The following is a 25,904-nucleotide window of genomic DNA, read 5'->3' on the forward strand; positions in this document are numbered from 1 at the left end:
AATATTTAGGACTGAAGCTTTGTTTTTTAGAGATAAAAAAGTACTTGTGATAACCAGAAAAGACATACCTGTATTCTGCATTATATTTCTATAGTTGCTTTAAAGTAAACTGCAAAATCTTTCAAAAACCTTGTGCTTCATTCCCCAGAGAAAGGAAATTTAAGACTGTGAAAGCTTCATGAGTGCTTAATAATAGTCCTTTATATTCTTGACTAAGTAGTGGTGATGATATATTGCAAGATTAATACATAAATCATTAGGAGACTTAAGTCATTTTAATACATAAAGTCTGTGTTTTGCTTAATTCACTGATTCATCCTAAGGCATACATTGAAATTTTGTGTGGCCTTTCATTATAAGCCCCAGCACGTCACCCACATTTTGCATCACTTGTCTTCTAATGGAGCACATTGCAGCCTGGTTGTTCCGCAGTTGGATCTTAACGCACTCTGCCCTCCAGGCAAATTAACACACGGGAAATTGGGGAGTGTGGTGACGGCAGAGGGGAAGATGACACATGCAAGAGCAGTGTGGTGTGAGGGAGGTACAAGTCACACCACACTGCTAGCTGCAGTTTGGTTACACATAGCTGTGTGCTGTTAGCTACGGGTCCTCCGAGCCACTTGCTGAAGCAAGGTGCTCTGTGGAAGGGAAAAGATGCTGCACCTGTTCCCTTCCACATGTGTGCACAGTGCCAAAGCAACTGTTAGTGAATGAGAAAAAGCAGAATGCAGCGTGGGAGCCTGCATGCAGTAGGCGTGAAGGCAGTGGCCTGTGCTGAGCAGCAATTTTGCTTCCCTGTTTACTCACTAGGGACCTTGATCTGACTTCATGTCCTTGACTAAACCTGCTATCTCTCGAGATGAATGGGAGACCTCTGCAGCACACAGACTGACTACAGCAAGCCAAAAAAAGAAACCAGAGTAAGCCTAGCTGCCAAGGGAAGTGCTAAACATGGATCCGACTTTTGGAACTGGAGAGCAGCAGAGTCCATGCTTAAATATCTGATTAACCACTGCAGGCTCTGGTTTGAAATTTGGCTTCTCATTACTTCTTACAAGTACACTGACCCAGCATGCTAGGGAGACTGCTTTTGGAGACAGCACCATGGGGATGAGCAGTAAAATCACCTTCTGGTGCAAATAAAGAATAAAATCAGCACACCACAGACTCCACAACTTCATACTTATTTATTTTGTTTTGGCAGAAATGCAAACCAATCCCTTTCTCTTCTTCTTTCTCTTTATTTATTTATTTTTTTCAATGATAAACTTTTCAGCCTACACTGCAAAAAAAAATTCTTAAGCCACAAATAATAACTTCTGTTAAAAATCGAACTGCCAGAAAATGCATAGCCTGCCTTATCCCAGTTCTTCATTCATCACTGTGGAACTGATGATTAAATATTATTTTAAGAGGAAGAAGAAGGTCTTGTGTGTTGCTACTCTCTTGGCTAGATTTCAAAGCAACTAATTAAATTCTGTCTGCCTTAGCTCTTCCTATGGTTTTCCATTAAGTGAGTTGGGCATTGTCCTATTTTATCCACATCAACATGGCAAAATGCTGCAGGGCAGCAACTCCAAGGGAAGACTGTTCTGTTGTGGGAAGAGTGGTCCGCAGACAGCCCCACTCACATAAGTGGGTGGGCATGAGCTCTTCCAGGTTCTCAATTCCAGACACAGCTACTAGTCTTATACAGGCAGACAGTGATGGTACAAGGAGGAATGGCTTTAAACTAAAAGAGGGGAGATTTAGGTTAGATGTGAGGAATAAATTCTTTACTTGGAGAGTGGCAAGGTGCTGGCACTGCTGCTTGGAGAAGCTGTGGTGCCCCATCTTTGAAGGCACTCAAGGCCAGGTTGAATGGGGCCCTGGCAGCCTAAACTGATGGGGGGCAGCCCTGCCCACAGCAGGGGTTGGGGCTGGGTGGGCTTTGAGCTCCTTTCCAACCCAAACCATTCGGTGATTCTGTGACTGTATGATTCTACCTGTCTGGCCATCCAGTTAGGAGGCAGGTTTTCTCATACTGAGTGCTTGCCTTCCTTGCTGCAAAGCATTGGAACGCTGAGTCCTCAGGAGTTCCAGCATCACCCAGTATCCCTTGGGCACTGGTCTTCTGGTAAGCTGCCTCCTTCTGTGCCTCAGTTTGCTTCTCATAAATATATACCTTTATTTCAGCAGGCCTTTATAACCTTCAGAATAGGAAAGCATGTGGAAATGCACAGTGTCAACACTACTATTTTGCTCAATAGACAATTATAAAACCATTCAGTGCAGAAAATGTACATGGATAACATAAAGCACCAAGAGAGGCTAGTTTTAGATACTAGGAGTTTGTATCGAGATTATTCCATGCACGGACTACATGTATGTGCATGAGAGATGCAATTATGATACAGGTACAGGAGCGTATTCCTTTCTCTTTTTCTGATTCATAAAGCCAAGGCTAAATGTAATGAAGTCAAGTGAGCAGCATTGATTTTTTCTCCCAGCGTGATGTTTTATCAACGTAAACCTAGTAAGGTGGAATCTCATGAACAAAACAGTTGTTCCATGTAAGTACAACAAAACCAGCCAGTTATGTGCCACAGGTTATTTCTCTGTCTTGAATAGTCCTGTGGTGCCAGATTCCTGGAAAGCCAAGAGCAAACACACATACTGAGGAAATTGAAAGATAGCTGGTAAACATTGCAGGAGTTCTGTCAGTGTCTGCTCTTAATATCCAATTTTATGTCCTTTCTATCTATAGTATGGAACTGAAGTCTGATTTCCTGCTGCCTTGCAAATCATTTGCATCTCTGCTCTGGGATATAAAAGGCTTCTATACTGATTGCATAGCTTTTTATATCTTCTGAGCTCTCATGTTTCTTTGACATAGTTATCTATGCAAAGTACAAGGCTTTTGAGGATCCAGCCCTTGTAGCTCATGCTTCATTGCCACGAGGTAAGAAAAACAGCAGTGGCACAAGATGTGGGAACGTGAAGTCATGGGGACTGCTTTCTGAAGGTTACTGACAGCCTGGTGTGACCCAGGTAGAACAAGTCTGAGCAGTCTTGGCCCCGCTTCCCTGTGAGCTGCTGGGCAAGATCACTCTAATTTGATATAGGAGCTTGTCCATTGTCCTGGCTTGGTGTCTGCCATCATTCTGGTGGCAGCTGCTGCCAGTTGGCTGCCAGAGGCAGCTGTAGCTGGGATGGCTTCCCATGAGGAGTATAAGACTTGTCCTGTTACGCTGCATGAGGCAGGAGGTGGTGACTGAAGATCTGGCCCTTTGGGTTACAGGGGCTGAAATACGCATGAGAAGGGTGACATTTTGAGTATCTCAGATCAGAGCATGGACATCTTTGAATTTAAAAGGTAACTGCAATTTCCTGACTAATGCCCAGTCACTTTTACGTATATTTGTGCAGTGACTGTTCTTTATTCCTAAAATAGCCCATTTTCCCCCCAGGCACAGGTGATATCCTTATAATGATGGAGCTGCATTATCCAGCTCCACACAGCTGGGGCAGTTGGTTGGTGCAAGGCCTGGTCACAATCAGCTGTCTGTTTTCATCCTCTCTCAAATTACATATTGCTTTTGTGGCCTGCTGGTGTTTTGCTTCAAAAAGAATAGACTAGGAAAAAAAAATAGCCCTAAAAATAAATAAAAGGAGCAGGGTGCACTTGAAGTTCATCACCGTTGTCTTTTACTTCCTACAGCTGAGCTGTAAGATTTTCCATCGTGTCTCACAGTTTCCCAATCCATTAAGACAGCCTAACAGTTAAATTGCTTCTTACCTTTGCAGAGTCAGCCTGTTAGCAAGCATGCAGTGGTTTCTGTGAGGTGTGCAGGATAGTCTGAATTTGATGTTTAAACAAGAATGAGGTAGCCAAAAAACAATAAATAAAAAGCCAGGATGAATTTGCTGTTAATTCAAAATGAAAACTGTGCAGGTAATAACAATCACAGAAAACAGCAGCAGTAACAGATAACAGGGACAACAGTAGCAGCATTGCTGGTGCCCAGGGCTCTGCAGAACAGGAGGGGATGAGGATGGAGATGGGGATGAGTCTTCTGCAGTTTTGCTACCCCCAGGAGATTGCTGCTTTAGGCACCTGCCTGCTTTACATATGAGCTGGATATAATGTTAGGAACTACCTCTGGTTCTGACAAGCGCACATGCACAAAATAAGGCTAAATGAAAGGCCCATAGTAATTTTGAGAGGGAATTGTCAATGCACAGGAATTTGTGGGAGTGATGATGAGGCCTCTACTGGGAGGAGTGTTATAAGTGACATACCGGCTAATTTGCCTGGAGCTATACTGCTTATTTTAAAAAATATTGCTGTCTGCATGAAGTGGAACCCATCTAATCAGCGGTTCTTGAAGAGGTGGACTTGAAAGAGAGGCAGTTTCAGCATCCACATTATAGACACACAGGAGGCTCAGCAGGTGGTTTTGCCCTAACTCCTAGTGTTTGTGTGCCATCATTGTACCTTGTCTGGCAGAGTGAGGCAGCCACCATTGCTCTAAGAGCTGTGTATGACATAACTCTGGTTGTGCTGACAGCCACTCTCCTTGCCCCATCCTTACATACATCTCTAGCTGTGTAACCTGGTGTCGCCAGGGCAGGTGCAACCACTGCCTTACTGATCTGTGCTGTACCCTCTATGGGAGCCTTCATCAGAAGCTAGCAGGTCATTCTGCAACACAAATAAAAATAGCCAGAAGCAGAATGACAGGGTTGGATTTACTGCTGGAAATACGACGTGTGTACGAACAGTGTAGTGAGGAATGGGAGGGTACTTGAGGGCCTCCGTGTGGTGGTATTCTGCAGATTGACGCCTCAGTACTTACTGATAAAATACATTGGCACAGCAATTCCGGCAGGTACCATATAAATGTGTATTATTATTTTTTTTTCATAAATCAGACTTGGTATCTTATGGAATAATCATTAGAACTACATCACTCCTGCTACTGATAAGCTCTTTCTTGTGAAAGAAGACTCATCGTAAAGCTGTTTATTTGCTGGGTATTGCCAAATGCAGTACTTTGGATGTTTGTCCAATTCTGTTTTCTTCCCGATTCTTTCCTTTTTACATGCATATCCCACCTTCTTTCTTTTTTTCTCTCATATGCAGATGTTCGTATTCACCCCATGGAGCCTATGCCCAAAGCAAACTTGCCCTTGTGTTATTTACCTATCGACTACAGCATCTTCTGACTGCAAATGGAAGCCATGTGACTGCTAATGTAGTAGACCCTGGAGTAGTGAATACTGAGCTCTACAAGCATGTCTTTTGGGTTGTAAAAGTGGTCAAATGGATGACTGCCTGGCTACTTTTCAAGGTACGTGTTCTTTTTTTCCCCATCATTTTGTTGCCATATCTCTATATTGTGAATGCTGCAGTCAGCATGGAGCTGAGTATGTTTCAGAGTGTGTTAGAATGTAATATTTATTGTGCTTTTCTGTGCTGATGAGATATGTAACATTGACAAAGACAAGACTTGCCCAGAACAAGTGCTTATGTGGAAAGAGAGCTCATGTTGAGAGAAGTCATATCATATAGTCTGTAGCTCTGTCATGCACCGACTCTCTCCACCTATCTGTCCCTGTTGCTTCATGCATGGTAACAAAATTGAATTCTAACACAGAGCCAGAATATGCAAAGTGTTCCAAGGAAAAACCTCGTACGTCCTGTTATGAGAAGCAGGCACGATCTGGCACGATCTGCATGTACACAACATGTAATAGAGAAAAGGGCAAAGGAAAGATGGAAGCTGTACAAATGAAAAAAAAACTGTTGGTGGGCATTGGATGTACTCCGTGGTGGGCATCTGTGCCAAGGAATATGGAACAATGTTTGTTTAGGTCTTCCATCCTAAAATGTATTTATAATGGTATATGACTTTCTGTCATCTATTTCTGATCTGAGTTAGAAAACTGAACGTTGTTTATAAAACTCTTCCAAAAGTGGGGCAAACTCATTTAAGACCAGCTTCAAATAACGTTTTGTAGTGGTATAAGTAGATCAATCTGAAATCAGTTTAGCTGCACAGGTGCGCTGTTCTGATGTGAAAAAGCCTTAGAAGGACTTGTGCTGAGAAAATGTACTCTTTCAGAACACTGTTTTGGATTAAGTGAATGGAAACTGATTCCATTAGAGCAAATTAAATATCCTAATTAGAATGAAGTATTTTAGATCAAGGGGCATGTTCCACAAAGCAAATTAATTTTAAACTTTGATATGGAAATGTCACTAGCTTTAATTTCAGAAATGAAACTGGAGGGTGGAAGAGTGGCTGTAAAATAAGATGCAAACAAGCCCATATTTTAAAAAAGAATAGTATCTTCTGAGAACACCTTGAAGATTGCAATAAAATTGGAATGGGAATACTCACAGTATGTAGTGCATTCTTAAAGAAGCAGAATACAGCACTGCCAAAATGTGTACGTTGAACTCGTTCTGCCTCTTGTGAATGCCATTTTAAGTAGCAGTCTCTAGTAGTGGTGTTGTTTCTTAATTGGTCTGACTTCACTTTGCTCATGTTTTATGTAGGTGTTTTGATGGTGCACAGCATTTACTGGGGAGCCACAAAATTCTGACAAAACCCTCTGTGTCTGAGGGTGAGAATTGAATCTCTTGTTTACAGCACTTAAGTCCATTCAGTTTTACTGCTGTGCCAAGGGAGACATTTTTGTATTATACTGACTGTGTTTAGAAACTAAATGGGGTGTCACTGAACACGTAAAACAAGAATGGATTTATCACAAGAAGGAGTCGAGTACTTAGTGCTGTAACAGTAATACTGACTATGGTTCCTGATCATTTTGTATTTTTTTATGTGTGATACCAGTCGGAAGGAATACTGCATTGCAATGGATGAAGGACAGATATACTGACTTGAGTGGAAGCACTATGTGTGTACTGTCTGAAAATCAAATGCATCAACTGTTGTGTTTTTTGGAGTCAGGACAACTGTTGTTGTTTTTTGAGTCAGAATGTGTATCCTGAAGGCTTCAGTTACAGAGGCTGAGATCTTCATATTTCTATATAAAACTTGTTCTGCTTTCCCTGTATGTCTAAGGGGAGAAAGAGGGAAACTTTTACTGGCACTCTTCTCTTTTACTGTTTTACTCCCTCAGGCTTTGGACTTACAGCTCTAACTTCTACTCTTCTTACTTAAGATATGTTTATGTGCTCAGGATTTACTGTGTTCTTCATTAAGTGTACGGTGTCCAATGTTCTTGCTTTTGCAAACAGGCATTCAGCTGTCTGCTGTTGGTCTCCTGCATTAGGGTAAATTTGCCTTGAGAAAAGTGAGAAAGCAAGTATAGGAAAATTCAGCTATTTGATAATGCTAGCTCTGAGTAGGTGCGTTACAGGTTTCTTCTCCCTGGAATTTCATTCCCAAATGCACTTATATAAGTATTCCTTCTAGGATTATGGCTGCAACATAGTGAAAATGAGGTGATATCTCTTTAATCATATTGGCTAAACCAACTGTTATCCTGTTAACTGTTACCCTGAAGTATTCTGAAGTGGTTTCTAAATGTGCACAGGAAATTGCTTCACCTGCTGCAACCTGGCACTCTTGACAGTAAACATAGCCCAGATCACTCTGGTGAGGAAATGCATCATGGATTTATCATATCACATTCTCTCAAGAGAGAGTCAACATGTCGTTTGATTTCATTCCAAATTGTGTCAGAGCCTCTACTACTTTTAAATCTGTTTCTTCCGACACTTTGGTCCCTGTGGCATTCAAGTCAAATACTTCTTTGGGATTACAGCACGGCCCTGAATCTCGTTGCATTGTTTGTCGGTGAGATGGCTCGGTGTGGTGGGAAGGGCTGTTGACTCAACAACATCTACCTCGGAGCTTCCTCGAGATATTTAGATACCTAATCAAATAAACCTACAGCTTTGCAAATAGGCCACGATACATACATGTAATTCACTCCAGGTATTAACAGCTTGGGTTTCTCAGGACTTCAAAACATTGTCTTCTGCTCTTCATAACAGCTCAGAAAAACCTTTTGCTGAGCATGTTTTTGTTTTGTTGTCGTTTTGTTTTGTTGTTTTGCCCCGACAAACTGGAATGAGAAGCACCCAGTAGAAATATGAGAGGCCAAGATACAGGAGCCAGTGGCTGTCATAAAAACTGCAAAGCTATCACTTGCCTTTTAGAAGTGGTGGCACTGCTCTTCCTCAGGAAAGTGATAGTGATACTTGTTTCTTAGAATTCCTCTTTGAAAACATTCTTTCTGTGTTTTTAATAAAAGGGCATTGCACTCGTTGCATGCAAGAGAGAAATTATGTTTATTCTTCAGAAAGTAAATTGATTTCTACCCCACAACTGCTCAGTAAATAGAAGCTGACAAGCTGTCATTATTCTCTGTAGAGCACAGTGAAATATGTTATCCCTTAGGAATTTTTAGCATAAAGTGATCTTCTTTTTGATGAGATAGCATCCAAACTTGTAAACAATTACCAATTAATAAGATACCAATAGACCAAAAAGACATTCATCAGGCATCAGTTTTGCAACTTAAGACTTCATTATGCTGTTGAAGGAGAAACATTTCTTGCACAGCAGTATTGTAAACTCCAAAACATTCCTTATGACACTCTTGGTGAATGTGCTGTTATCAAATATATTGAGTCCTTTCAACTCCCTCAGATCAGTATTTAGAAGGCATTGTGGAAGGAAGATAGCAGGTCTTGTCTCAGCAGTCATGTACAAAGACGTAGAGCCATATGAGTGACTATTGACTGACAAACTGAAAATGAGTTAGATGAGTGACCCGCCAGCCTGTGAAAGTGAAGGGAAAGGCAGAATCAAGAATACAGGCTAGAAATCAAGCAATATAAACTAGTTCATTTCTTTCATCTGTCAAAATAAGCTTGTGTGTGATTTTCCCATAACTTTTTTTTTTTTTTTTAATATTTTCAATCAATTGCTAGAAAACAGGATCTGAAGAACCCAAATTCATCACTCATGCCAGATGACATAGTCATGCAAGTCTTATTGCAGCAGTTCTTATCCAGTCTGTCCCTTTGGCACTCTGAATGTATAGAATTCATTTTGTCTTCTTCCCTGAGGTGTCAGAAGACAAACGCATCACCACAGCTCTACAGAACTAATATAATTAAATTCTTCAGCTGAAAGCTGAAGCAATTCATCAGCACCAGCATCTTTAGTCTGTGTGTGAGTGTGTGGTCGTCATGTAAAGGTAGTCCAGAAGTTTCTCAGCAAAAGAAAACTCCCTGCATAAACTTGTTAATTGTGGTTAATTTTTACAAAAGGCTTTTCAGATCAAAAGTGGGATTGTGATCAGACTCAGAGAGATGGAAGCAGTCCACGTTATCCCAGTACTTAAAAAACAGGTTCTGTTTTTGAACATAACATTCAGCGATTTAAACTTCACGCCTCTCATCCCTTGTTAGAGCCATAGGACTTCTTTTCTGTCTAATAAATATTTGATTGGCTGTACAACCATGGAACAGTTAGTTTAGGGGGAAAGATAGAGAGATTCAGCTAAAAAAGGAAAATGAGCAATCTGCCTTTCAGCTAACAAGTCCTGGGGATCTGGGTATTTTTCTTAGATGTGAATGCCTAGGCATGGGTAGGTACCCAGTTACTGCTTTTTAGGGGACATGTAGATGGTTTATTTATAATAACTGTTACATTAGAAGGCTTAGGAGAACACTTAGGAGTGCTAATTAGTGTTAGACCCTTCTAAAGTAGACTGACTGTAAGTGCACACCTGCATAGCATTTGAACCTGTTTTCCACTGGGCCTATGGTTCTCCTGTGTGTCCCATGCGTATTCTCAGGTCAGCGTAGCTGGAACATTTAATGAGACACACTGAGAGTTGCTTTGGTGACATGAAAGTGAAGGATTTGTGTTGCATGTCTTGTTGTGTGGCTTATGAATGGGTAAGGGTTATACAAGGGATTGCAAAACTGGTGGGATTGTGCTGGGGAACTTCAGAGGGAGTCAAGGCTATTGGAATTGTATATACGACCTATTTAGAGCAACCAGTGTAGTGATCTATCCCCAAACCACACCCAGCTTTCTTTTGGAGGAAGCTGGTTAGAACAGGCTGAAACAGCGACATGGAGCCAGCTAAAAATGAAGCAGGAAGCACAGAGATCCATCTCATGTCCTCTCCCACAGTTTTAGTTGTTTTGTTAAAAAGAGAAAATAATCCTTTTTTTTTTTATTTTTTTCCTGTCTGAAAATAATTCAGTTTGTGTCCAGGAGTTTAAAGAATACTTTCTTGATTGCTGCAATGGGAAAGCAGTAAGTAAGCAGTTAATTTGTGAAAGAACAGTGAGCCCACCCATTGTTAGCGCATCAGCACATCTGTGTTGTAATCTGTAACTCACAGATGTCCAGCCCTTACTCTTACCTGAGCCACAGTGAATGAAAAGGAATTGTCAAGGGCCACATCTATGAAGGTTGCTCCAAAAGTAATGTCTCCTAATTATTTGCATGGAAAGTACACGAGATAAAAAGAGCACGATAACACTGTTTGATAAAGCAAGTTCTCAGCCAGAAAACACTCTTTGGCAACACAGTCGCCACCATTAGCTATTCATTTTCACCAGTGATGAACCAGTCTGTATGCTGCTCTTATAACAATCTTTTCCAGTGGAGGTGACCTGCTGTCACCATTGCTGAAATGCACCACCCACTGCCTCACTATACTCACATCCACTGCTTGGAGTGCTTTTCTGCATGGAGGAATGCAATTCCACACCTTTGCTTCACCTGCACTTCCATGTCAGATGCCATTGTGTCAGTCTGCCCCTCTGCTGCCATCTGTCACACAGCAACAACATGTAATAGAATACTGGTGGAAAGGTTCAGCCTGTACTGCCATACCACCAAGATCCACCTCTGATGTTGTGGGCCAATATAGCACAACAGGAGGCATTATTTTTGGAGCAGCACTTATAAAATATATAATATAGTCAATGTATGTAAGTAATAAAAATTATTGTAATTTTTTTTTTTTTTTCCCATGGATTAAGGTGGCCTGGAAGCCACCTCTGACAGAGCCTGGAGTTCATGAATGTCTGCAACATGAATGCCCGTATCGTCAGGGCCCTCCATCCAGTGATCTCCATACAGATAGTGGAGTCACTTCTAATGCTGGATTTGTTTTATCTTTAGATAAAGGGTACCCTACAGTTGGACAGATGAGTCAAGTCTTTCATGTGCCTGTTTATCCCTGTGAGCTACAAAGGGGCCCTTTGGTGACTAGTTCAGCTGCAGACATCTCTGCTGTATAATCTCATTAAAAGTCATTAATTTAATTGAGATGAATCCTATCCCACAATACAGGATACTAAATCTGTCGTACTTTAAAAACCAGAGGTGCTTTTAAAGAACTGAAGACAGTACATTTTCGGCTGCGCAAAGAGAGTAGGAACTGGAATAGTGTGTTTACATATTCAGAGAAGAAATAGTCTGTAGGCACATTGGTTTATCAAATGGCAACACCTAGGCGTTCAGAATATTAGGCAACTTCCCATACACATGATAAATATATTCATGGGTAGCCATAGATGATCCCAGTTGCTTATGAAATGCGTTTCTCATATACATCTATGATCCGTCTTGTACTTCCACTGTCACATAATGCTGTATGTTTAAATGGGCAGTTATATATGTTTCCTATATGCATTCATAATAGCATCATTTGCATAATGAGAGTAAGAGAGAGAACCATGAAAAGCAAACAGCATCAACCATTTGAAAAAGAACTGGAAATAATGATTTATTATTATTATTATTAATAATAATAATAACCAGATCCAATTTTGAATTTTGAAAAGTTTCAATTCAAAGGTTGCTTGAATAACTCTGGCTTTAATAAAGATTTTGTAAGGACAGCAATTGTAATTGCCATCTCCAAACATTTGTGTTTGCTTTTTTAGAAAGAGCCCTGAGATAACTACAAGATACAGTTCATGTGGCTCATTTTATTCTGATTATGTTCTCAGTTAAATATTTGGGATGTTGGGGGTTTTAATGGGTAAAACTGAGATAACTGCGTTCCTGCAGCCAGCAGCAGCATGCCGGGGCTGCGTATATACTGGGAATGGAGAGCCGCGCTGACTGACTTATTCAATAGTTTTGCCTGCCTGCCAAGCTCTTGAGATGCAAAATGCAATCTTCCAAAACGTCTGGCACTTGTCTCAGACTATCCAGAGATGATTAAAAATGTAGAGAGAGAAAAGCTGTCCCATTGTTTTTGGAGCTCAATGGTGAAAACAAAATTAGATACTACGAACATTCTGACAAGTGGAGTTGGTCTAAAAATGAACATTTTTTTGGTCAAGGTTGTGTATCACCCAGGTGCAAAGGGTAATTTTATGACTACCCAACCCATGAATTTAACTTGCTCATTTCTCAGAGGGTAGTTCAGTTGTCTCCACTCTCATGCACTGTGACCAGTGAAAAAAAACCCAGTGGGAAATAATCCACCAAACCAGGCTGACCAGAGCCACATCCAGCCTGGCCTGGAATGCTTCCAGGGATGGGGCATCCACAACCTCCTTGGGCAACCTGTGCCGGTGCATCACCACTTTCTGAGTAAAAAATTTCCTCCTAATCTCTAACCGAAACCTACCCTGTCTTAATTTAAAACCACTCCTCACTGTCTTATCACTATCCACCATCATAAGCAGCCGTTCCCCTTCCTGCCTATATGCTCCCTTCAAGTAATGGAAGGCCACAATGAGGTCTCCATGGAGCCTTCTCCAAGCTAAACAAGCCCAGTTTCCTCAACCTTTCCTCATGGGAGAGATGCTCCAGCCCTCTGACCATCTTAGTGGCCCTCCTCTGGACCCACTTCAAGAGCTCCACTTCCTTCCTGTGCAGGGGGCTCCAGGCCTGGGCACAGTACTCTAGATGGAGCCTCATGAGAGCTGAGTAGAGAGGGGAAATGTCATCAGTAGCTTTGCACAAGTGAACCAATAAACAAGTAGATTATGCCCAAACCTAAAAGCATACAGGTCTCATTCTTGTTGTGTGTTCTTGTAGCAGAGATTGTCTGATCAGGCTTTACATCTCCTATATGGAGGACTGTCCTTATATGAAGTTTTTCACATGTCCATTCCTGCTCCTTAGGGGTTCTCTTTGATCTTGGGCTGGCCTTTTATATTTCTTGCTTGATTTGGGCTTGTGGCACGTGTGTCCCATTCTATCTGCCTATTATATGGAGAAGGGAATTAAGGCTGGCACAGATTAATTGAACCCTAGTCCCTTCAGAGGACCTGCAGGTCTCTAGAGACAGTAAGTACTTCAAATGTTGATACCACTAGATTCCAGAAGTCAGAAAGCAGAGAGTTTTACATAGTCTTTTGTTTTCATAAATGCAGTCGCACTGTTGATGCTGTTTTATGTACATTCAGTGCTTAGTACCATGGCTGTAGAACTTCTTCAATCAGAGTTTCCACTTCCTCTGCACAGCAGTGGGTCAAAGGCAGGTTGTTGGTGAGTCATCTATTTCCAGCTTGGTGAGAAAGGGATAAAATATAAAATGTGTTCACACTAAGGTACCTGGATTTGTCATCTCTGGGTCACTACACAGCAGTTTATTCAGAGGAGCCAGAACTGCAAAGCACCTCCAGCGCTCAGAAGCAGTACCAGAACATGTGATTGGCAATCTGTCCCGTGCTCTCCCTGAGGGAGAGGTTCTTTATTGTTCCGGTCAAGAAAGCTGTGTGTACTGTTAAAAAAAAATAAATTAGCCTATCCAAAGTTAAAACAGAGCAGTAGATATAGTTGGCATAGTTACTCTGTTACTCTCTGCTGGGGTGGCAGCAGGTAATAGGTAACCCTTCTGGAGAGGCCGTGGCTTCCCTGTGTTCCTGCCAGCAGATCAAGGCCATCGTCTTGAGCCTTCCTGGCTGCGTGGTCTGCACCTAAAGACCCTGAGAGATTAAGAACTTTGAGATGGCTTCTAGCCCAGCTGGATGTCAGGTGAGGAGCTCCAGCTGGCAATAGGCATCCAGGTTTTCATGCCAAGGAGTTGTCAGCCAGTGCAGAGAGCTTTGCTTGGGATTTTGGCAGAGGGGAAGAAAGAGGAATTCTTACATCCCTTTTTTGTAATGGCAAACCTGTCTCATCTGCACCGGTGTTTTCACTACTACTTGCCATATTCTTTTTCGTGGAAAAGTTAGACTGTTGATTTAAAAATTTGGAAAAAAAAAAAAAAAGAATAGTAAAAATGAGCTGACTTGTTTTTAGTTTTTATTGACTTTTAAAACCCTGATGTGGTTTTTAGTTTAGACAGGCAAAGCTGGGCTCATGCGCTGGGGCCCATTTCTTCAGATGACGGCAACAGTCCAGCTGCAAACTGCTGATCATGGCTGCATTATGATAGCTAAAACTTGTTAATGCTCCAAATTACTGAGTTAAATCTTTGCCCTCTGATCTGGATGTCTAGCTTTAAAAATAAATCCTTTGGATTATACAAAAAAAATTTGAACTGTCAAGAAATAAATGGTGTGGTGAACTGAAACATAGGTCTCTTAAACTATCCTAAATTTAGCTGTGTTTCAGTAATCTCTCATTCACTTTTCATTGCTGTCAGCAGCCTTCAGGGTTGCTCTTATGTTTATGATGGAAATGTCTGCCTATGAATCATGCCACTGCGATTATGGTTTTTTGCCACTTCAAGGGATTAGCAAACAGTGCATAGTTTCTCTGGTAAAGAACACCGCATTCCTGGATCATTTCTACCAAGAGACACTTCTTCATGCAAATGTCTGTCTTGCATTAACAGCTCCTTATTTTTTACTTGTGGTAGGTATTTCTGTTAAGCAGTTGCATATTACCACTTGTGCTTTTTTTCCTTATTTTGCTACCATCACCTATGTCTGTAAAACTTCTACCAATGGTAGGTATTAACAGGCTTTTGGAAGTATTTTCTTATTACAGTTACATACTGCCTTCATCACAGAGAAACAGGTGTACCTTAATTGTGAGAGCCTGGCATAACTTTTGTTTTTGGAGTCCCTTTGATAAAACCTTTGGAGACCAGATAATTGCCTTGTTAAAATAACAGTTGCCATCAAGTACAGAACTTTATCATTTACAAAAGTATATTAATAAAGCATTATTTTTAAATCACGTGCTAAACAAAAATATAACATTATGACTTTGGAAGTTATACATATTGAAGTATGTATATTTATACATAAACATATTTCAGTCTGGAGAAGAGGAGGCTCAGGGGAGGCCTTATTGCTCTCTATAACTACCTGAAGGAAGGTTGTTGTGAGCTGGGGGCCGGCCTCTTCTCTCATGTAAGTAGTGATAGGACTAGAGGGAATGGCTTCATGAACCAGGGGAGGTTCAGACTGGACATTAGGAAATACTGCTTCTCCAAAAGAGTGTTCAGGCAGTGGAATGGGCTGCCCAGGAAGGTGATGGAGTCACCAACCCTGGAGGTGTTCAAGGAACATTTGGCTGTTGTGTTGAAGGACACGGTTTAGTGAGAACTATTGGTGATGGGTGGATGGTTGAACTGGGTGATCCTGTCGATCTTTTCCAACCTTGGTGGTTCTATTCTATATATTATCATGTAGTTTTAAATAATATTCTTTCGCTCTTAATTTCAACCACGTCAACTGCCTACAATACCTAATAATTTTAAGAAAATATAGATTAATTACTTGAACAAAATACAAAACATTGGATATTTTTAGTACTGTATTTTATCCACTGCATATGATCTGCAATTTATTGTTGTCAGTATAGATTATGGATGAGAGCCCCTGCAATTATCCTCCATTAATACACTTTTGATTTGGAAGAAAGGACAGAGCTGGGGTGCAGCTGGTGAGCAATCAGTTAGCCTCCATTGCAAGCGCTTAAAGAACCTCTTCAGTGCAGCTTCATAGTGATCAAATAGGTAAGGCTGGATTTTCTGACAACACGTGGAACATGATCGATGATTGTGACCTTTTCTTAAAATTAAAACTGTAACCTGGGGGTGGGCACTGCAGTGCTCTCTGGTTCGTAAGCTTTTGCATAGCAGCTTTCTTTTCTCCTCCTCACCATAAATACTTTTCTTAAGTTTATTTTATATATATATATATATATATATATTCTGGGTTATAGTCTCCTTTCCATTTCACTGAGCTTCCATCTCTCTTTATAGTTTTTAAGTAATTACATCAGGATGTACTTTAAAGACGCAGTTACAGCAGGACCGAGAACTGTTTAGGTTATATTTCCTTTTCTACACAGCAGCAAACTGCGAGTGGGAGCAGCTCTGCTCTACTTGCAGATGAGCTGAGTGTTGAGAAAATCTGCAGTCTCCTTTTTGTCATTTCTCATATTCACCTGAATAAAAGAAATAACAAACTGAGTGAGCTTTCCTGAAAGGAAAAGCATCTTCAGAGAAGGAGGTAATGAGCATAGGAAAGCTGGCAATCTATTTTTGCTTAGAGAAACATCTTCTATAAGTGTGTGTTCCTCAGTGTTATTTTCCTTTGAAATATCTTACTTTGGTTACAGAATGATTACTTCACTTAGTTTTACAGGTTGTTGTTTTTTTTTCTGCTGTGTCCATCTGCAGATATTTGCAAATTCTTCATAATATTAATTTGGATTAGAAGAATTTGAGCAATTTTGGAAAAAAAAAAATAAACTATTTTTCTCCATTTTATTACATTAGCGATTAAAAAATACAGATGTTTTCTCCTGCTGAAGTGTTAGTAGACTGCCTATGCCTGGTGCTTTCTACTCACAGCTGGCTCTGTGTTCCTTTGAAAGTCTCCCTCAAATCAGACACTGCTTGTAACTGCTGTCAGATGTTGGAGCAGCTCTGATGGCAAGTATGGAGCTGATTATTTTCTAAATAAAGAGTGCAGACGTTTGTCCTAGAGGGAGAAAACTAATTCACAGTTAAAACTAAAGGTACGTCATTTGAGTCTATAAACCAGTCATCAAGACAGCCTTGACCCAAAAAGTAGGAGATAGAGAATGCTAGGAAGCTGTCTTCTTCCCTATGAGTCCTAGTGCTCATTTCTGTGTCTAAGGAGCAAGTGTAAAATGCTGTCCCTTGTGGACTGAGCAGCACCCCAGTGCTTACTGAAAAAGGAACCAGGGGGACTTTACTCATCTGAAGTCCTGGAGGGGCATTGCAGGCCCACAATTGATCATGTTGTGGTTGGTAATTCTCTTAGAAAAGAAAGAGCGAGTCCTTAGAACATTCACAATGAGGCATTAAAAAATATGCTGGCACAGAGGAACAAAAGCAAATGTTATTGTTTAATTAATATTAAGTAAGGTGAAGTTTTCTTGTGGGTATTTATTCATGTGTTGCATGGTCACAGAATCATAGAATGGCCTGGGCAGAAGAGGACCACAATGACCATCTAGTTCCAACCACCTACTGTGTGCAGGGTTGACAACCACCAGACCAGGCTGCCCAGAGCTGCATCCAGCCTTGCCTTGAATGCCTGCAGGGATGGGGCATTCACAACCTCCTTGGGCAACCTGTTTCAGTTCATCACGCTCTGAGTAAAAATCTTCCTCCTGTTGACACCTCCTGTTGTGTCTGTAATTATTTATGAATTGGAGTCATTTTTCCCTCAAAACAGAGCATGACTCTTGAGATATTGCCATTACCTATCAATTAGCTCTGCAGCCATTTTCAGTCATCAGTGGATACAATAAAATAAGTAGCATTTATTTTATATCACTGCAGCAGCTTTGTACATTGCTCATTAATAACTGAAAGGAGTCTGTTTTTTTTTCAATTATCACATAGACCACATTGACATTTTCATTAGCAATAGGTCCTGGGATAAATGCAAAACTCTTTATGGGTGTTTTTTTTTGCTGGTGGCGTTTTATTTTGTTTTTCCTTACTTGTTTTGATGGGGAGGTTATAAACATTCTGCTCTTTGAGGACAGTGCTGCAATAAGGTGGACATGTTTGTCACTGTTTGGTGTTAATGCAGTTTCCTGTTTTTCCTCCTATACGACTCTCCTTTTAATCTTACCAGTGGTTAATTTGCCTTTATTTATTTATCTATTTATTTATTTATTGGTTAAATGAAGAGTCCTGAGATTCAGCTAAGAGAAAATAATTAAAACTATTTGTTTTGTGCAGGCTGTCAGCAGCTATTAGGGATTAGACAAATATAAATTAAGCTTTCTCCTACCCCCAGCCTCGGTACAGACTTTGCAAAGTTCACAAACAACTGTAATCCTCTTTTATTGAGCATGGATTTGGAAGTAAAGGTCAGTTATGTTTTGGTCACTAAGGAGTTTGTACAATTGCTAAAGACCAAGTGTTTAGGTTATTTTTAAGTGTTGAGATTATTTTTATATAAAAAGCGTGCATGTTGCTCGGAAAACTCTTGTTCCTCCATTGTGTCTCTGCTAACAATCTTAGGGACTGAGCAGCAGTTGCAGCAGACCACCATCAGCTGGAAGAGCAAGGCAGGCTGGGCAGCTCACATCTTGGGAAGGACAGAACTACTCAGAGGGATGCTGGCAGGTTTTGGTGGTCCCCACAACCTGCCATCAGCCCTACTGCCTTGCGAAGCAACATGCTGTGGCTGGTGTGGCCAGGTTGTTGCAGGGTACGGTGGAAGGGCAGGCGGAGAAATAGGTGGGAGATTAGTCTGCAGATGTGTTTTGCATACCACCCGGGAAGCGGAGCCCTAGTCTCAGCTGGAACAGCTCAATTCCGCAGCAGAGCACATATTTAATAACAATAGGCAGCTTCAGAGCTGTGCAGACTTGCAGGGGAAGAGCAGAATTTTAAGCAAGCCGCGGGAAGCGCAAGAGGGCTGGGGCAAGGCTGCCCAGCTCTGACAGTCTGCACTGGCAGCCAAGCCTCTGCTCAGACCTCAGCCTTTATTTCGGGGAGTTAAAAGCTGTGAGTAAACTCCAGCAGGTTTCTGCATTAATTCCACTGGAAATTTTCCCAGAACACAAGTTTCATAATCTGCAACATTGCCGTTTGCAGTGCATCACTGAGCACGGGCAGGGATGGCTCTTCGATTAGAACTGAAAGGCAAACATGCATGTGCAGCAAAACAGCATTACCAGAGAATTCAATATGAGCTCCCTAAACAAAGCAAATTACTCCAACATCAGATGTAGCATGTATTTACTGAACCAGAGAACCTGGCAGTATTTGTTTCCCACTCTGAACAACTGCTCTAGCATCTTAGCAAGACCTATGAATAAAAGCACATTAGAAACTCTCCTGGAGCTCTTAATAAAACGAAAAGGTTAATTCTCATCACGTTACTCTGACTAATGATAATTCCACAAACATAAAAGTCCCTGGGTTATTACGTACAATATCTCAGGCCATAACCTGCCTTTGCCCTTAGTCAGTCCAGTACCAAAACCCCAGGCAGAAGCTCTCTGCAGAGATGGAGCTATTAGAAAATAATATAAATACAAAGGTTTTCAGGAATATTTGGGGCAATTTTAAGATTCTTGCCCCTCGATATTTCTTATTATTTCATTGTTCTTTTTTTTTTTTTTTTTTAATAGCAGGCTGGGTAAAGACTTTATGTATGGAAGGGATTCCACTTTTTTTTTTTTTTTCCTTTCCTGTTTTTCATTGTCCTCCTTTGACTCATAGGATTTGACCAATTGCTCTGAATCTCATTTTCAGTGCCTGAACCAATCCCTCCTGTAATGTGAGGTTCAATGCTCACACAGGACTTGGGTAAACCATATCACCTATATATCGCTATGACACTTCTGTGGTATCCTTCAAAAGAAGCAGGGACGTGGGAAGGACCATTTGTGAATTATATGCTGATCTTGCTGGGGAGATGCGTTTCATAAAGTAAAGGCTCCATGTGCTACTTTAATGATGACTCAGCAAACATCGTACAAATAAATCTGGACATTAAAATGAGCAACTTTAGTGGATGGTAAAAGTCTGAGTCTTCCTACTTATTAGTAGTAAGCAATCTTCAAGACATCCCACTTCCTTGCTTTCTTTTATCTATTCCATTAGCAAGAACTGCCTTTTTTTTTTTTTCTCTCTTTTTTCTAATTTGTAAATTTATACAAAGGCTCCCAAGGCTAACATCTCCCTCTATGATACAAGAGGCAATCTTCCCTTCTTTCAGATTGTTTAGCTGATTAAATTTGATGGATTCAAGCTCACAAGGAATTGTGTTCAAGATGGAAACTTTCCGATTCCATTTCAGACCTTAGGAAGCATTTGGGTAGATGAGACTTTGCGTGTTTTTTCCATTTATAATAAGCTCTTCAGTAAAAGATGAGATGCCTCAAATTTGGTTTGACGTAATTTTAGAAACATGACTAATCTCATTGAAATCATTGGCACTGTTTGCCTGTCTGAAGTTATACGCATTTTTTGGGGGCACTTCACATTTCTAACCATTGGTAGGTCCCTTAATGCACAATAATGAGCCTCAGGGTGGACTGATTTAAACAAAGCCACTTAGGTTGCAGAGCTTAAACCTTCAGTCACACACACCAAGAGGCTTGATTTAAATAATCAAATTCAGTCTTCCTTTGCATTTGCCTTTTTAGTTTGTTGAAAGCAGGTTGACTCTGGTGGGTTAGTAAGCTTTATGTTATGTTGATTTGCAACTGAATATAGTTTTCGCCTTTAAATTTAGTACTTCTCTTGGGTAACTGAAAGGAGGATGAGCTATGTAGACATATCCATAATTGTATGGCCTCGGAATATATCTGTGATTTCATGCCTTCTGTTCTGATAGAAAATGAGAAGTGCTAGTTTTGTTTATGAGATGAGTAATTCTTTATTTTACAAGCTGCTATCAGGTGAAAGATGAGAGCAATTAAAATGAAGAGAACTGTCATTTTTTAAAGGATTTTATTACTTAAACAGGAATATCTTGAACTTATTGGATACATATTTTTCATCAAAACGGAGGGTGTATAATCTGTAATTATTTACTGATTCTATTTACTGTTTGTGTCAGAAAGAAAATCTGAGCCACTCTCACTTATTTATATTGTAACATTTTTGTAGAAGATATATCAACTTTTCCTATTTTCCATCTTTGTAACAAATAACTCCCTTGATTATATATATATTTTTTTATATTTTTTCAGTGTATTGTTCCAGATTAAGTGCTGAAGTTGGCAGCAACTGGAATTATAGGAAACATCCGTTTGCAGAACAAAATCCCTTTCCTCCTCGCCACCCCTATTTGTCTTCCAGTTTATGTTTCCTCCCTTTCTATTCTCTACCAGAACCTGTGAAACAAACAGGCATTAGTCTGTTTAATTTGGGTTTATCTCATTTCATCTGTGCTCTGTACAGTCTTTTTTGATCTCATCATAGCTTGTAAAGAATTTCTGTGTTGTGGTTCTTGTAAAGATTTAGGAGTTCCTACCACCTCTGTCCAGAGTGCTCATAAGCAGTAAAAAAAAATTAACAATCCTGATAAAAAATAACTTGTAAAGTTTGTGATAAAAGTGTCAGCTTCCATTTTCATAGAAGGGCAGTGACTCATCAAACATTAAACAGAAAGTAAAAGATTAAAGATAAAGGTAGGGGCCTACATGTCAGAAGTAGCCATGTATATAATCAAAGAACCATAGAATTGCTCAGGTTAGAGAAGACCTTAAGACCATCGAGTCCAACCACAACCTAACCATACTACCCTAACTAAAAACCCTGAGCACCACATCCAAATGGTTTTTAAACACATCCAGGGATGGTGACTCAACCACCTCCCTGGGAAGCCTTTGTTTTCAGCAAAAAACCAAGACACTTTGCATTAGCCTTTGGGTAGGAACATAAGTTGTCCAAAAGTATACGCACCCAGAACCATGATCTTCAGCATCTGAAGCATTGTTGTGTCTTCCACTGCCTACATCTGCTTAAAAAGGCAGTTGCCATCTCAAGTGTAAGCAAGCACTTCTGCATGCTTTTCTGTGTTGTTCCCCAAAAGCTGGCCTCCTTTGTAAGAATTCAGCAAACTGAAGATGACCCATGTGCTGATATGAGATAATGCATGAGGGAATGAAAGCTCTACAGCCTTCATGGTTGTTTGTTGTTGTAATTCCTCTTTAATTTTGATGTATTTACATCTTGATTCATATTTAAATCGTGTTTCCAACTAAAAGAAATTGGATGCGTGTTATTAAATGAGGCAGATGTTCCAGCCACTACCTATCAAAGAGGTTACTTCTGTAAGAGCGTTGTTGGAGGGAGGAGCAGTCTTACATTCTAATTCATATTTCTCAGATAATAATAGTTCAAAACCCAGAAGAACTATAGCCTTGCATAGCTAATAAAAATAACAAGGTGGTTCCTTAGCTTTTTTTCTAAAGTGAATACTAAGTAGTAATTAAGCATTCTTACTTGATGATAGATCAGTTTGCACCTAGGAATGAAGAAGATTATATTGAATTGCTCACATGGTACTGTAATTGTGGCCATAGAACTGGTGGTAAACAAAGAAACTGTATCCAGTCTAGATTAAGATTTCTCCTGACCAGTAGAACACTCTGGCTGTCTGTTCATAGAGATATTGCAGGAAGTGTCAGATTATGTAAAGGCACCCAGGATAATTCAGAGTGATTTAAGCGCATCCTCATCAGTAGGTAATTCCTGGGCATCACTTGCTTTCCAGATGGAGTGCCACACTCCCAGAAGCATCTTCAGCATTTAGTGAACTCTCTTGGCTTTTTCCTCCTGCTGTCGCCTGCCTTCTTTCCTAGACCAAATGTTCTTCCAGCAAGTGGCTGTCTCTGCTGGATGCTCATACAGTGCCTGGGGCAACAGAGTCCTATTTGTCAAACTTTGCTTGCTATTACTGAGCTCAGGAAAGTTACAAGTGTAATGTAACTTGAATGGCTGCAGCAGTATCTCATTTCTGACTTAGAAGACCTTGCTGTCTGCTGCACAGTGAGCTTAGAAATCAAAATGCAGGCGAAGTAAGCTTCCTCAGTGCACTTGACAAAACGAACAAAGGATTCAGTTATGATTAATGACTTTGACCTGAAATTTCAACTCCCTGCAGTTATGTAAAGTTCAGTTCTTGTTTCTTGTTTGAAAACTGCTTAAAATGAAACACTGTTCTTCTGGTCCTTCATTCCAAAGGCATAGAAAATGCAAAGTGTGAACCAAAAAAATGCTCACTCAAATCACTGGCGCAGTGTTTCACTTGCAGGTTAGAGAGATTCCATTTGAAATTAAAACATCTAAATTTATTTTTGTTCATATAGGCATCTGCAGTTGAATTCAGGGTTGAAGCTGATATTTGCAGCCAGCGTAGATTTCTTTCAATAAGGCCCAGAAAGCCAGCCAGCCAACAGGGACTTTGTTCGGCTGCCTGACAGCATAAGCATCTGATGCTACTTGAGGTGACACGCGAGGTCCTGCTCAGTCTGAAGCAGCTGCATTGGAAGAGGCGGGCTCGGAGCTGTAGCTGCCGTTGTCCTCAGTAAACCTTTGCTCGTGTTTTGAGTCTGACAGAAGAGCCATCCCAGGGCTTCAGAGCAGAGCTGCTTGGCAATTTTCCAGCAAAGCAGATTTCTCGGAAAGCATTGCCCTGACACAAAAACAAAGTGAAACCTTCCACCGATGACACCATCAAAAGATTCACTGGAAATCGGGCATTCAAGCCTGCATCCCTGCCTGCTTGGCAGAGGCTGACCCCAGCACTGTGACCCCAGTCCAACCAAGAGGGTTTCTTTCTTCCATGGGCTACTTTATCTCCAGGCCCCTCAGCCACCTACTTTGGGCCTGATGAGAAAAAGAGGAGGACCTTCTGAGTCTCTCAGTGTATCTGTATTTTTTGGAAATGCCTTTCCAGGAAAGCTGGAATGAGAGATTCAGGATTTGATTCTCTTGTGTCTATTTGCCAGGTATCTTTGCTTCTTTTCTTTATAGCAGCTCATAGCAGGGTGCACAGGGAAAAGCTGCTCTCTTTCCCTGAAAATATATGAATTATTTATATTATAAAAGCTCCTTTCCTTCAGCATTTTGATTTTTCATTTGTTTGTTTGAAAACTGCTTTGTGTTCTTAATTCATCAGTGTTTCACCTTCTTTTATATATTAATATCCGTGTTTCGAAATGATTACTATATAGCCAAAGCACTGACAGGCAAAAGGCTTTGCGTTTTACCCTTGCCATTTCTGTTTGTAGTTGCTGTCTTTTTTAAAGATGAAATCTAGAAAGTTTTATTATGGCATGAATTTGCAAGTTATGGGCTGGGGAGAAATTAATTTGATGGTGCTGACTGACTCTTCAGGGAGAGCGGTATATTCAATAAAACAGCTATATCTCTTGTGGGTCTATAATCAAGGCAGAAATCAGATAGAAATGAAATAATAGTGAGCTATGTGGGAAAGAATAGGAAGAGAAACAGAACACAGATGGCAACCAGGACATTTAGTGATCGCAGAGAGCTCTCAAAAAGCTGTGCTGCAGACCATTGGTGGCATTGACCTGGAAATCTGACAGGTGTTATCAGGACTTACATCCAGCTGCTACACGTTATTTACTAAATATTGTCAAACCTTGCACCTTTGTAATGGTTTCCATTCTACTCTTTGTTTTCAGTACTCCGTGTTTCAGCTGATACTTCTTAGCTGATTAGTTTTAGCTTAAATTTCCAAAGCAGCAATTGCTTTAGGAGGTTTAGACACTGCTGGAGTTACGGGAAGAGTGCTAAGAGTGCTTAGTCCATACCCTGCAACATTAGAGCAACTTCTGTTATTTCACCCCCAAGTCTTGCATCCTTAAGTAACCTGTTCTTGCACTGACTGGCTAGTTCATAGATCCTGGTAATCAGTGTTAGCTGGAACGCAAGTAATTTGTTTTTCAATGTTTTTGTTGTTTTGGTTTGGTGTTGCTTTTTTGGTTTTTTTGTTTTTTTGTTTGTTTGTTTTTTGTTGTTTTTTGTTTTTTGGTTTTTTTTTTTTTGCTTTAATATTCATGGGAACATTATCCCAGCTTTCCCATTTTTGAACGTTTTCTAACTATTCCATGTTGTGCTTTGCCTTAATTCTTGAGAGTCAGACGATACATTAAGGATTACTGGATCTCACCGCACCATTAACTGCCAGCAATGAGGTAAATGACTTTTCTAAACTAAGCAGCAGTAATTTTATGTTCTCCTTCCTGCTGGTAAGCCCTGTTATGTGTATTGGCAGTACTGTTCCATGATCCCAGGTGATGATCCATCTGGTGAGGTGTATTTTCAGCTTTTCAACACAGAGGTAAATCAGCAAAATACCAATGTTTGCAAAAACATTACCAGAACAAGCAACTTTGAGAAAAGTAAAGGAACCTTGGAAAAATACCCAAGTATTCAGGCTTATTTAGTGACTTATTTAGTGCTTACTGTGACTTCATATCTGGAACCTGGAAACATGCTGCTATCTGGAAACAGTTCTTCTCGTTACCTGAGCCAGGAATGGTCTAATGAGAGCTTACCTGTTTAGAAAAGAGAGGCCACAAAGCAAACACCTTGAAGCTCTCTGCAAAAGCACTGAAATGTCCCTTTAGCTCATTAGCCCACAAGCATGTTTTCCATGTTAACTGAAAACTGAATGATGTAATCAGTGTGAGCACATGAGGTATCACAACCATTATGAAACCAGTGTGGATGTCTTCTCACCATCCTATTTTAGTATTGCTGCTGAGGGATTTTCCACCAATTTTTCACTGTAGCACAGGATCTATGGTTAAAGTTGTTTTAGCATGTTTTATCTGTGCATTATGTCATTTGCCAGCATGCCAGACAATCCTGGGTGCACATCTGCCTGTTTGGCTCCTCATTCCTTTACTTCAAAATGCAATGGCAATGTCAGTCAGTTTGCCAGCTGCTTCCCGCTTTCCTTCTCTCTTTCTTTCCTTCATTCTCTTTGCTCAGCCCTTTCATCTCCC

General features: G+C 40.5%; 1 protein-coding gene across 1 annotated transcript in view; it reads left to right on the forward strand.

Moving 5' to 3' along the window:
• Nucleotides 1-25,904, forward strand: part of DHRSX (dehydrogenase/reductase X-linked) — a 149,499-nt gene that overhangs the window by 118,994 nt on the left and 4,601 nt on the right. The window contains exon 6 of the mRNA XM_072345629.1: nt 5,129-5,336. Coding sequence (XP_072201730.1) covers nt 5,129-5,336 — 208 coding nt within the window. The remainder of the gene's footprint in view (nt 1-5,128; nt 5,337-25,904) is intronic.

Source organism: Excalfactoria chinensis, chromosome 1 (assembly GCF_039878825.1).
Source record: "Excalfactoria chinensis isolate bCotChi1 chromosome 1, bCotChi1.hap2, whole genome shotgun sequence".
NCBI classification, from domain to species: Eukaryota; Metazoa; Chordata; class Aves; order Galliformes; family Phasianidae; genus Excalfactoria; species Excalfactoria chinensis.